This window comes from Halyomorpha halys, unplaced genomic scaffold (genome assembly GCF_000696795.3).
Source record: "Halyomorpha halys isolate HHAL.00 unplaced genomic scaffold, Hhal_1.1 Scaffold1791.1, whole genome shotgun sequence".
Lineage (NCBI taxonomy): Eukaryota > Metazoa > Arthropoda > Insecta > Hemiptera > Pentatomidae > Halyomorpha > Halyomorpha halys.
Genome location: NW_027105162.1, coordinates 291,488 through 306,311, shown reverse-complemented (window position 1 = coordinate 306,311; position 14,824 = coordinate 291,488). Strand labels below are relative to the sequence as shown.

The following is a 14,824-nucleotide window of genomic DNA, read 5'->3' as shown; positions in this document are numbered from 1 at the left end:
CGGTCGCATGAAATATAGCGCAATTATCTTAATCCCATGTTGAATAATACGAAATAAATTTGTCCTGAGAAAGAATAAATGTAAACAAAACCCGAAGGTAAAGGATAATGGGGCGTCTCTTTGTATAGCATGATGAGAATCCGCCAAAACATTTTTCATTCCTCCCTAAAATAAAATTTAATTCAACACTATTCGTTTTGCATACTATTAAAACAAAATCGTCCACATACATTATTGTAGACATTATTAAACTTCTAGTGAATTTAATATGTATTACATGTATGTTTACTAAAAGTATTAGATAAAGATAAAAATTCAGTGTTTGAAAGAAAAACCTTCAATATTAACTTAAACCATATAATAGGAACGAATTAAAATGCAATAAAGGATTTAATATATAGGATACATTAAATTTAATTAATAGGTCATCTGTATATTAATTTATTATAAAGTTTAATTTGTCTAGTTTAAAATTAAATTATTTATGGCATGTTTTCCTATAACGTTAAGTTAATAACATAATAGTTTCCAGGTGACTTTTAAAATCTTTAAAAATATATTTAAAAAATATAATTTTTGTAATTAATTTAAATTTTTTTTATTTGTAGTTTGGTATGGGTTAGTAGTGTCAATGTCTAGATCTGAGAAAAGATGTGACCCATATAAGCCAAAAAATGTAAAAATCGAATTCAATAAAAGCGTTGGTTATGTAATTTATAATCATCAAATGCAATGATATAATAAGTTAGTTCACCATTTTGTGAAATGTGTTCAAGTAAGTTCTTATTACGGACGATTTTAGTTCTTAAAAAGAGTTAAATAAATTTTTAAAAAAAATTAATTCACAAGTGATTGTTATCTCTGAGAATTCTCCAACAAAAGCATGGCGCGTTAATCGTTTCGCTTTGGTAAAAGTCAGTCAGTTTCACTGGAGTTTCAAAACATGAAACATTTAAGTCAATGTGTACTACTTTTCTTTTGTATACATCTGTCAGAAGAGTTTTCTTTGTTTGTTCCCTTCTTCAAAATACTCATAACAAACTTTTGATGTTTTGTTATGAATTTGAAATATAAGACGTTAGACAGCGTTTATGAAGTTTTCCTTTGTAAGCTGGGAAGTTTCCCCTGAGGTATCCGGGTGAGTGATAATGGCAATAGTGAGATGGTCTCGATTGTTATATGATTGAGTAACTTGTAAAAAATTTATGAGAAAAGTTTTTCATATAAATGTCACCTGCATGAAAAGGAGCATAGCTCAGAAACCTATAATATTATGCAACATACATTAAATTAGTATATATATTTTTTAATTTCAGGCACTTATCATTGTATAAACATAGCTGAAATTTGAAATACGTTTTATAATATTCCAATCTGTTTTAACGTACTTAAAAAAAATTTTTTTTTTTCAGATAGCCCTTTTTTATTTGTGCCACTTTTCTTACGGGTGTGGGATATCCACCATCCCAACGTTTGACGTGACATGTATATTATGATTCTTATTTCTCTGAAATTTTGTACAACACAGACATTTAACATCTTTATAGTGAACAATTTATATCTTTCTATTTTCACTTTTTATCTACGTATTTATATTTTTTTTTTTAATCGACTTTTCGGATTATTCTTCCGCCGTCAGGATGCTTTTTCTATTTTAGTCTTAATTTCTCTTATATATTTAGAAATATGCCTTTCCTTGTAGACTTTGTTTTCTTTACCTCGTATTCATATTATTTAATTAGAATAAATATTATTTGATTTATTTATTTTTCTTTTATTGTTACCTTTCTATTTTATTTGGTTTTTCATTATTTTGCTCTGCGTGTATGGTTGTTAACTTGTATATTATTCAATAAATAAATTGTCTAACTTTATAGACATAACGAGATAAATCTAAGTATCATCAATATATAAAGGGAAATTGTGTGGTATGTACAGTCTCCCACTATACATCAAAAAAATTATCCTTCACGTTAAAATCAAATATTAAATAATAATATGAACTATTAAATTGTATAATATTAATATATATCTATACAATAACGTCACATACAAATAACTGATTTATAAAATAAAAGAAAAATTATTCTTAAGACAAACAAAAAAACACTACGTAACCTTATGTAAAAAAAGATAGTTCAGATGTGTTAAAAGTCGTTTTTTAACTATAAAAGTAGTTATTTTATAATTTTCAAATGCAAAAATTAATAACAATTAAACATAATTACCAATTTTGCCACGAATTTTCTTCATTCTATGATTATTTTCGGAAAATAAGAACAGAATCCGAGAAAGTTATGTAAAGCGTTGTTACAGATTGTAATTGAGCGGTGGAGATTTCTCTCGCTCAAGAAATCGTGTTCCATGTTTCCTTATACTTCAGTACCATTTAAACGCTACACAACTCTAACTGAATGCGACTTAGTGACAGTGAATTGACATTAAATATAATTACTTTATTACTATCATTTATTTATTATTATGTACTAATAGACATCGTAAAGCAAAACATAAAATTTTAACATTAAGTGATTTCTTTAATTAAATTCTATAAAAAATAGTATCAAATTACTTAAAAACAAGTCATTAATCATAAAATATACATTTATTTGTCATACCTTATTTAAATTAAATTGTCATTCACGACATGCCTGTTTAGTATCAATTACAATAAATATACATAAAAAGTATAAAGAAAATTGTTATAAGCAATTATAAATAATAAAAAATAATACTATTATTATTAAAATATTAATATATAATCATCTTGTCTGTAGCTTACTCTATATTTAAGGAAATTATTTAAATACTTGTATATATAATATTAAAATTCATGTTTTTTAAGTATGAATCCATAAATGTTTTTAAAATACAGTTCATTTATATACAATCATATTTTACGAAAATTAAAGTTATAAATTGTAGATGTACGCATTTTTTAAATGTTAAACAGTAATATATTACAAGCATGGATGTACTCTAGATAGTTGAAAAAGTAAAATTATAACTTTTGGTCATTAAAATAATTTTTTTAGTCCATCTGATAATAAATAAATATTTGAATTAATAATTGTCGATTTACGTATAAACATTGACGTGCATACATATAGTGTTGTTTATAACCTGAATTCCATTATTTATTTTTTTCCGTAATCCTAATTTCTTATTAAAGTAATAATATGTCCAAAGCCTACAGAAGTTGTTAGTATACAACAACCTGGTATAAAATTAAAAAAACGACAGTTATTTTCTTGATTGTGGAAGTTGGGCCGAAAACTGTTATCTTACGCCTATCATGCTGTAATAAACTCCTGAAAGTTTGCTGAAGAGAACCTACATAATGTCGCTATAAAGCCATGGTATTATCACTAAAACCTTAAACGCATTTTCCTGACGGGTTCTTCCTCCCTTAGTGAATAACCCTTCAGGTTAGCCCGCGTATAATCTAAAATTTGTTAATACAATGATTCAAAGGTCTTTGAAAAAGAAAAATCATATTAAAACATATTCCATTGCTCCATCATTATTATCAGAATTCAATATATGCTATGGATTGTTTTAGGTTTATTAAAAAAGAATTATTAATTCATACCACAGAATTATTAATTCATACCATTATCATCAAACGCACCATTAGTGCCAATTGAACACAGTTTCAGGACTTGTTCTCAGAATAGTTTTAAGAAAAACATTGGTAGTCCTTAAGTTTCTCCTTGACTCCGAAAAAGGTCAGATTGCCACTATATAGAGTTGTATTGCCAGTATAAGTGGGAAACCAAGGCAATCATCGGCTTCAGTTCCTTCTCTTATATCCGTAAGTGGCTTTCCTACATTTCCAATTTCTACAACTGTCATCATTTAAAAAAAAAAAAAAACATTGGATTCCGTATAAACACCTATTTGGGTTGACTATTCAGTATATTAAAGCATTTGACTGACTACAGTCAGTCGATATGTTCTTAATTTTATTTTTTTCTATTAGCATTAGAAATATATGTATATAAATAGAAATATGATGTATGTAATTGCGGTATTTAATAATTGTGTATTTATTTTTTTCAGACTATGTTAGTGGTGGAGAACTGTTCACGCACCTATACCAACGCGAGCACTTCACCGAAAGCCAAGTCAAGATATACATCGGAGAAATAATCCTGGCTCTTGAGCACTTGCATAAGGTAAGAAGATATTCACATGAAAGTAAAAAAATAAAATATCTGGAAATTCTGTAGTGTAATCTGTTCAGTGTAACATAATCAATTTACAGAATAACTTTCAGATTAATATTCATTGTAATAAATGTTACACAATTAATAAATAGTTTGTAAAGCGCCTGGCGCTGAAGGTATACTATGCCGCAAAGCTATTCCAATTCCTTGCTGAAGTCGCGCTGATTGGACTATGTGCCTGAGGTGTAGGTCGAATATTGAACGAAACCATATGCAATGTGATTCCTATTAAGTTTTTTTTTTCTAATTTGAATTAAAAATATAACTTTGATCTTTTAAACAATAACTGAAAATTTTTCAATTATTCGTCTATATTTATTAGTAAATACCATCTGTCCTCATCTGTAAAATCCTCAATGATCCTTACTTTGTCACAAATAAAATCATACATAAAGACCTCAATGTTCCCTATGTAACCGATCAAGCCCGAACCAGACATCACTCCTTCCATTATAAACTCACTAACCATTCAAACCCCCTAGTTTCTAACCTTGCATCCTCTTCCATTCCTGACGATCCTCTGAGGCCCCTGGAAAGAAGATGGCCACGAGACCAACTAATGTAAAATGTCATTAGAGTGCTACCAATAGGTAGGGTAGTTTCTCTACTCCCCTGTAACACTCCAATTTAACTTAGATCAGATTTACTAAATGTATTATAATGTACAGTTGTAAATAGCAATAAATAAATATTTAAAAAAAAATTGATTAATTTCTAAGTAAAATAAAAAAAATCTGCATTTAAGTAAAGCATGTTGGAATTGATTTTAAAATTTTGTAAATTATAGGTTTTCTGACGCAGATCTTCAAATAAACACCTGTTAAGGGTGTAAATGACTGACAAATATTTTTCAAAATTCATTTATTTAAAAATCAAAGCATTATCTGTGTTCTTAGGTTTCAAATAATATCTACAATTTTAGTTAGTTAGTGGTTGACATATTATTTCGAAGCATGAGATCAGAAATGACAGAACATACTCCTTCGGACGTGTGCCAACTTTTCAAACAATCGTACTTCACAAAAACGTGGCATTATTCATTTTCCTACACAAAGCATAGACGAAAAGTGTTACTGTTAAGCTCAAATATTGTTTCCAAAAGACTAGTTATTGTGAATACAATGAGTGATGAAATTTAAAAATCGTGTGCTTTACAAAATTTACTTATTATCCAATGAATTAAGTTTTGACACTTATTCCTCCTGAATACGCACTATTAACACTGATGTCTCCAAAGGTATTCTCTCTCTCCCTCTCACCCCCCCCCCTCCGACATCTAACGAAGCGTTAACAAAATTCCATTCCCCTAATGTTCCCAACTAGAAAAAGAAAGAAAAATGTCAAGCTACCAAGAGTGCCAACGAGCCCTGGTGTCCCATACATCAGTCATAATCGTAGGTGATTCCGTGACTACTCTATTTATTTAGTTACAGAGTTCAGTCCTTGCAAACCAGACGTCTCTATCGACAATTAATATTCAACATTCATCTCATAAATTATGTAATTAATCCGAACTGGTCGATAATAGCTCAGACTTGAATTAGACTAATTATCAATTCCAATCTGCTCTTGAATTCCTATTACGGGGAGTCTGCTTTTTTTTTCGTGGAAAACACCCGATAATATTTCAAAAGTGAATGGAAATGGCAAAGTATTTTTTTTCTTTTATCTTCAAGAAAAAAGTTGTATTTCAGAATCGTCAGGGCTCTTATATAACATTTTGTTTGTTGTTTATAAAGGGTTTTCAAATCGTACGATTTAATTTTTTTCACATTAACATTCTTTATATATATATATATATATATATTTATAATATCTTAGATAGATATAAGATATTTATAAATAGATATAGGATATTTCGGTACCATAGAGTGGAAATATGTGTTTCCAAAAAGTCTCCTTCGAATCGAGGACAGCTATACAAAGAGACCCGAAACTAGAGTAGATATTTTCGGTTATTTTCGTATCAGTGGGAGGTGTAAACCATCGGACTGGATCCTAGAGCGTCACTCAGCTTCTATTTCAGTAGAGCTTTTGTTATGTCAAACGCTCATCCCAACGAGTGTTCTTTGGTGAATAGATGCTTGAATAATTTTATCAGATGTTATCTTATAGACAGTTTATTTCTTTTGTATTTCAAGAGAGCGAAAATAGTCCAAGTTAAAGCACTCTCACATCGAATATTAATCGTTCGAGAATGTTTTAGCTGTGATAGAATTTTTCATGTCATCATACTAAAAAATTTATTCTTATGATAGTTTTTTTTTTAATAGACTGAAATTTACATAATTATTACAGATAAATAATAAACTGTATTAAATGAAATATTGAAACCTCAATTCCAAAAACTTTGCGTATATTCAAACAATGCTAAAATTATGAAAATTTTAATCAGAAATTTTGCTATTGGTATAACTCAGAAACTGACCCAGGCATAGGTTGGCTATACAGTACCCCCTATACTTGATCTTAAAAAATGATATCGTGTAGAGTACCTGCAATAATTAATCATATTTTTTAAATTTATACAACCTAGAAATAGATACGGACAGAGGCTATACAGTAACGACACTTCATAAATCACGTCATAAATTTTCTATTGATATAACCTAGAAATGGACACGGGGTAGAGAGTATAAATATTTTACTATATACATATCTGATTTATTAAATTAATTGATTATTAAATCATTTCACAGACAGATACGATCTTTGTAGTTCATACATTTGTCAGAAGAATATGAGGTCCACACATCTTGTACAAAATAAAACGCTATGAATAGGACTGTTATACTTACTTCTTCCTAAACGATTAACATCTTACTTAATGACATTGAAATCAATTTTCTCAGATATAAAAAGTACACATTCCTAACTTCAGGTTTAATAATAAAAAAGTTTAGAGGACCATGACAAGATATCCTTGATACAGTATAGTTTGGTGATCAGTAAGATTATTTTACACGCTTCCATTCCGATTTCATGATAAGTTATAAAAAACATACAAATTCACTCACTTATGATCTATATGTCCGAAAACTATCTTATTAGCTGAATTGGTGCTGAATGTGAGATTCCACATTCAGCACCTATTCACTATCTATAATCCATAAAACTAGAAATCAATACTAGAAGAGCTGGCATATTCAGCGGTGCATTTATTCTTTTAGCAGATATGAATAATAATAAAGTATTTATTCATGATATATTGTTAAATCTCATTTGTACATAGAAACAAACGCGAATAATTTTCGCGAAAAATTATCGATTTTTTTTTTATTAATATCTGGAAGTATAAAATCTTCCTCTTGCTCATTCTCTATAATGCTCGTCTTAAAAAAGTGAAAAATGTTAAGAAAGAGGTTTTCCATTGTTATAGTGGATTCTAAAGCCGTGACTGACTCGCTAGTCAACCGCCAAATGTCACGTTATGTTATCTATTGTCGTATTATATAAACATCGACAGAAAATATTTACCAAGGCGATTACTTCTGCCTTATTCTTCAATTGAAAAATTTCTTTATTTCTATCAGTGTTAATATGTTTAAAAATATATACAAATTTAAATTTACGACATCTCAATTTTCTCTGTAATACTGAAATATATTTCATTTAACTAAATAAATTTAGTAAAACAAACTGTAAATGGAATATAAAAAAAAAAAAAATTGTATTCAACAATTCTAGTTTGGTTGATTTAATTTTTTTGTCATACTTATCCCTTCAATATCAACTCAAATAGTTTTAATAAATAAAGTTCAAATAATTCACAATTCCTTATCACCTCATAACAATAAACTGACTGTATTGGAAAGTTCGTATGGAAAAAATAGGAAAATTACAGTTTTTTTAAAAAAAAAAAACTTAATTGATGAAAAATGTAAAGTTTTAAATCTGAACTGAAAACAATAGAAAGATCTTGTAGTACGTATTAACCATACAAAAAAGAAATCAGGTAAAACTCTAACAGTACATGGGTGAGTTAAGTTTTATTATTTATATTTTTTCACGTGCTTGATTTATCGTTTAAGAAAAATTTTTTGTCAAAAGCATAAGCGAAATTAGTAGATGGAATTTAATAAAATTAAATCTGGGCTACTTTTTTTTCTAATCTCCACATTTCATCTAACAATAAAATAAATCATAAATAGCTGTGTGATTGAAAATTTGTTTGCGCATGTCTATCTATACGTTACCACCCTGATTTAACCATAGAGGAGGGTCAAGTTTTAATTTCGTGGGACCGCCACAGATATAAAAGTCGATCCCAGCCCGGATTCGAACCGGTGCAGCTTCAGTTTCAGTCTCGAGCCAGTTAAAATTGGTGATCTAACTCGCTCGGTTACAAATGGCCCTTTGTAGGCCCAATCTGCAAAATTTCTAAAACATTTTTGATTCTAAGCAAATCTTTATTTATTATTATTTCTTGCGTGAATAGAAAGCTTTTCTACCTTCGATAAATTGTGTTCTAAATGATTTTTTTTTTACTTGATTAATTTATTTTAATTTGCTTTGTCTGTTATTTATTTATTTTTGTATTATTTATTAACTTATTTAAGAATTAACTATATAATTATTTCATTACTATCATCCATTCTATTGTATATTCATATTTTTTAATCTTTTTAACGTATGTATGATATGATTGAATTCATATAAGAAACCTTTAGGAGTGAGCAAGCTAAATATTAAATGTCTCATTAACCACTAAATACAAATATTTGCATTCCGTTTATAATTAAGGTAAACATTTGTACATAAAAAAGTCAAATTATCCTTAAGGAATAGAGTATAGTTTAATCCTTTTATCACGAATTGGGACGTTCAGAATCAACAATAAGGATTCGCAAAAACGTTTTACAATGAAAGATCCTTTACTTGTTGTGGCAAGGGAAAAGAAATGTTAGCAAAATATACAGAAATAATCCGTTATATTTGATTAGTTAGCAGCAAATGTTTACAATTCTTGTTTGTAGCGTTCGCTCTTCTACCGTTCTCAGTCCTTGAGTAGTTTCAACAATTATTCTTTTTAAAAGCTATTGTTTCATTTTTCGGAACTGAAATCCGATAAGGCTATGACATTAACAAAGGTTTCAAGAGGAAGTTTATTTCTTTAAATAATTTGCAATGTTATATCATTCGAAATAATTAGACTGTGAAGAATAATTAAAAATTTCTAAATTTTCTAAAATAAAACAGGCTTTGTATCAAAATGTCGAAGTGAACTGCAGAATAATCCAAGGGACTGCATAGGATCTTGAAGCCTACTTCGCTGATCGATTTAGCTTGGTATACGAGAGTTATGTAATGTAGTCATGATCTATGGCTCTATACCGTTCCATAACTGTGCCATTTAAATGTCATACATTATAGAGTAATATCTTATATTCTTGATTATTATTTTTGTTCTTGATAATTGAAATCTATACTACAATACATAAAACCGAAAAATAATCATGTTGGTATATCTTGATTTATTGGCACTGAGTATTTTCGTTTATATTTATTTTTGTAAAAGTACAAAGCAAAAAAAAGATGATTTTTTTCCCAATAGAATGTTATTTGTAAATATTTTCTATTCCATAACTTTGATGATATAGTTGAAAAATAAAAGGTTTTTCGTGATCTATTGAAACTTTTTTTTTTTATATTCTTCCAAATTCTAATGGAGCTAAATTTTGTGCTACTCCATCTTTTATTTATTTTAGTTAAATTATAAAGTGAAAACCTAATTTCCTGGTACCTATGTATTTCAACAAAGGACAAACCATTAACCTTAAAATGTAATTTCTTACCAAATAGAATTATAGAGAAAAAAGAAAATAAAAAAATTGTTAAGAAAGAAAGGCTATACAAGACAAAAACAAATAGTAGAATCGTTGTGGAAGCTATGCTGATCCAATGTATTTGGCAGACACTTTTTATTTAAGCTACTTTTCTATTTATACTTATTTATGCATGAAAAGTGCAGAATGGAGAGAAGATTTTTTCATTAAAATTAATTAATGGAATAATATTTTAAAGATCTTTTAATTTGTGACAAGTATTTAAATTTGTTTTATCCTAGTAATTCGAATACATTCAGTATATGTTTTTTTTTTTTTTATTTTAAATTTTAGTATAAGTACTAAATATTGTATCTTGTAATAAATCTACCGACATAAGAGTAAAAAGGAAAAAAAAAAACTCCAATTACTCTCTCTCCTTAGAGAATAAAGCTCAAATGCAGAGAAGGAATTTGACATGCAATAGCGGAAAGATGAAAAGCATAAAATTGTTTTCAGAGGGAACAAGGAGCTCTAGTGAAAGCTGCCTCCATATTTCCCGAAATAGGTCGCACGGAGGCGCCATCTAGGATTTTCCGTCTCAGTCTCATATACTCAATAGCCCTGCATTAATTTTCTCCACGAATTCTTACAAGTTATTTTGAAATTTCCCTTATGCTATTAATATCACATCTGTGAAATTTTAAGCAGAAATCGGATCGAAGAAACTTTTCTACGAATACTCCAGTAATACTTTAAAATTAAAGATTGCTTGAAAATTTTATAATTATTTAAATAATAATGTAATTTAATTGCACGTTAATACATTTATTTCATAAAAGTGATGTACAGAACTTTTTAATAAACCAGCTGTCAAAACTATAAGTAGTAAGCAACTTATAACAATAATTTCTGTCATTTGATATTACGCTGAAACTTCCCTCGCAAAAAAAAAGAAAAATTAATAAATAAAAAAAAATCACAACCCTAAAATTAATTGATGTAAAAAAAATGTAATATATATTAATTGTGGGAATGGGCCTGTATAGGATTTATAATTATAATCTAGTTTAATTTTGAATTATTTTATTTAAGTATACATTATATGTATCATATTAGCTGATATCATCTAGTTCGAAAATAATGTTTCAGAAATATATCGGAGATTGAACGTCAGTATTGAACACACCATTGCTGCGATTATTGTATTCAAAATTAATTCTAAAGTTGTATTACGGTATTTTTAGAAATTGCTACTTAATATCAAACAACTATTGTGTTAAAGCTTCATAGCTTAGTAAGCAATTAAGTGGATGTCAAGGATTGTAAAAATCTAAGGCAAAAGAATTTTTGCAGCCGCCTCGATTTTTATTAAACCTAATAAATTTTTTTATTTAATATACTTGACTTCCATATAACAAGGATTATAGGATTGGATAATTCTTAATAATCTGACTTTACATTGGTCTCTTGTTTAAATTAATCGTACAAATAATAGAAAGCTTATCTTTAAAAAATTGTGTTTGCTTTCATTATCAGTTTTTGAACATTTGAGAAGCATTTTATCAAATGTTAATACATCTAATTTTCATTTTAAAAAATATTTTTATTGACTTTACGTTTGAAGGTTATGTGCTTTACTTAGAATTTTATTTTTTTACAAATGGCTGTAGGATTTTTATTAAAAACCAACCTTTTCAAACAGAATATAACTGCTTTACATCAAATGACCCTTAAAATGTTTTTTTCCAAAAGTGGATATATTTTTATTTAAATTATAAAAACAATAAATCAATACTTTTTCCTAACTAATGCAAAGGGAACTGATGAAATAAGGAAGAATTTTTTGGAAATTCATTGAAATGGTATATTATTAATATCATTTATAAGTTTAATTAATCAATAAATTATTTTCTTGTAAATAATAAAAAAAATACTTTTAATTTATTTTAATTTTGTTTAGATGTTATTTTAATATTGTAATTACACCTGCTATCCCAATAAATTACATATTATATTGTTATACCATTTATTACATAGTCGTATTATGTAATAGCGATAAATAGTAAATAGATGTATTTTTGCGAAGAAGTTATACGTCCTTGCCCTAGTAGATAGCGCGGTCGCCAGTCTGCTCAAGGCCTACCATTGCACGTGCTAAAATTAGACACTGGTTGAATATTAATTTATCAGCAGCTTCTAAACTTAGCGGCTCGTAGTTTACAGTAAACGCTTATGTTTAACTAATGCTAAACATAGTTTGAATTTCGTTCAACTATTTTTGAAAATTGTATCTTGTTCCCGGCTATGCAACAATATAACAAAAACTATAATCTAATAATATTAAACGAAAAATATAAATTTTGTGAAGAAAATTGTTATAAAAGTAATTAAAAAGAGCTATTTGTAGGAATCCTTGAAAATGACCTAAGTGGTCGAAACGTCGGAAGTTTAAAAAGAATAAAGTTGAGAGAAAAAGGATCAAAATTGTTTTAAAGATAAATTTTGTTTATATTGTTAAAATTATTATTTTCTCATAGTCAATTTCATTTTCCCTAAATTGCAGAAGGAAGAAAAGAAAAAAGAACAAAAAAAAAAAAAAAAAACATCAAAAAAAGTATTGTTACGTTTAATGCAAAAGGTATTTTCAAAAATAGGAAAAATGACATAAAAGCGTTGCTCAAAATATCTAGAAAGAGATAGTTTCTTTATCTAATAATGTCATATTTTTTTTTTTTAAATAAATTATAAATTACAACAAATATTGGCATAATTAAACCGTAAAATATTTTAAAAGGTATACAAATAACCTGAAGAGGCTCAAACAAATAAACATATCAAACAATATTATAAAATAAAGTTTTTGTTTTTGTATTGTATATTATGGTTCCCAGCCCCCATTCAGAGGCAAGCCTTGATGAAGACCTGCAATGTAGGTCGAACCGTTGGTTTTCAGTAAATAGTTTTTTTACAGCATTGAGTCCCATTCTGACCGCAACCAGAAAGAGATGGGAAGATCGATTCTTTTAACTGAACCGACTCCCAGCAATTCACTCCTTATGCTGAAACGTTTCATTTGGACTATTCCTCGAATGACTATTTTTAACTTATTTCTATTTTTTATTTTTATTAAGAGTAATCAAAATTCCAAACCTCATTTTTTTCTGGTAAAAACCTATTTTTGTTTTAAATAAAACAAACTATTGCATAAATTAATGTTAAAATACAAATACTGTAAAATTTAAATATATAAAATCGTAAAAATTATATAATATAAATATTGTATATCCGGTTTCAATCCTTAGTTAGGTTCTTTTTCAATTGTCAAAAGTATAATACAACTCCTGTATCATTCAAGTTAACCTATATCTTCTTCGATTTAAAAAAAAAAAATTCTTATTTTTTAACTGTGTTCAACACATACTCCTTACCTTGTGAAGACCATAATCACTTATTTATTTACTGTTCTCTTTTTATATTGTTATAAAGTAATGAAACTAATTTTTTTTTTATAAATAAATAAAAATCAAGCAACACAATGCCATAACCAAAAACAATATACAAAATCATTAGTCCCCGCAAAACACTTCTTGGACTCTCCTCCTTAATTGAGAATCTACGGACTCCTAATAAACTGTGATGATTTAGTGTGAATTACTAGAGAGCATGAGACATATAGATCGACTTATTTATTCGATTCCTGATTCATCCAGATCATCATGTCTTTCAATTATATAAGATCAATACATAAATATACAAATAACAATAAAGTAAAACATTATTAATGATATATGATTAATCTCATGAGAATAAAATAACTCATTTCTAAAAAAATTAAAATGAATCTAATTACATTTACCAAACCGTATAAATTTAACATTTTTTGTTCGATTAATCATAACTTAGCTATTAAATAAAATTATTATATATACATGTTAGATTAATTTTTATTAAAAGTGCTCATTTATTACTCCTATTAGACAAGAGAAATTTATATTTTGAAGTAAGGTGAATAAGTTTTTGATTTAAGTAAACCTGTTAATTATTTAATAAGTTTGAATTTATTATCTAAACTAAAATTGCTGAGTTTAATTTTTCAAAAAATTCTTTACTTTTCTGAAGTAAATATATTAACCTTTGATGGTAAAATTCTCAGATTATTTATTAGTTTTTTCCATTCTTCATTGCTGTACATATGCATCATTATACTGATTCATTACTAATTAATTCTTGAGTTATAACTCTTATTTTTGTATTTGTTGTTCCTTTCATTGATAATGAATCGCTAATCTTTGAATTATTATCTCTATGAATCCCGGATTTTAACAATATAACGACATAAAAATTCGCATGACTTTGAGTCCGGTCTATTTTTACACAAAATAAGAAGGACAGGTTTATATATACCTGCTCGGGAGGCTTCGAAGTTATAAATACTTTTGGATTCACCTCAGTCGAATGGGCAACGCGGAAATCAACTGTCTCAGCGTAATATAACTTGAGAAGGTTTTGAATCTATACTAAACGATTCTTCAAAATGACGGCATTGTTCTTGTTTTTTTTCCTTTTTTTTTTTATCAAATTTTATTTTCAACACGGAAAAATGGAAAAGTTTTATCTGAAGAGCAACCGCTCACTGGCGAAAACAGCGCCTATCTGCCTATGATGGCGAATATCTCGCTTCGTCCAATCGTCGCTTCCGGTAGCCGTCGCGTGTCTTATCACAATCTCTCTAACATTTTGAATTTTAAAAACTGTTATATCAAAGCAAAGTAATCTCTATTTTGATAGCGTTTAATATTTTTATCGTCATGTAATGAAAAGAAAATT

The 14,824-nt window shown here is 27.8% G+C and overlaps 1 protein-coding gene across 1 annotated transcript in view; it reads left to right on the top strand.

Moving 5' to 3' along the window:
* The window catches only part of LOC106690643 (ribosomal protein S6 kinase alpha-5), a 161,883-nt gene that overhangs the window by 104,370 nt on the left and 42,689 nt on the right, over positions 1 to 14,824 (top strand). Inside the window, exon 4 of the mRNA XM_014436147.2 lies at positions 4,063 to 4,178. Within this exon, the coding sequence (XP_014291633.1) occupies positions 4,063 to 4,178 (116 nt within the window). The remainder of the gene's footprint in view (positions 1 to 4,062; positions 4,179 to 14,824) is intronic.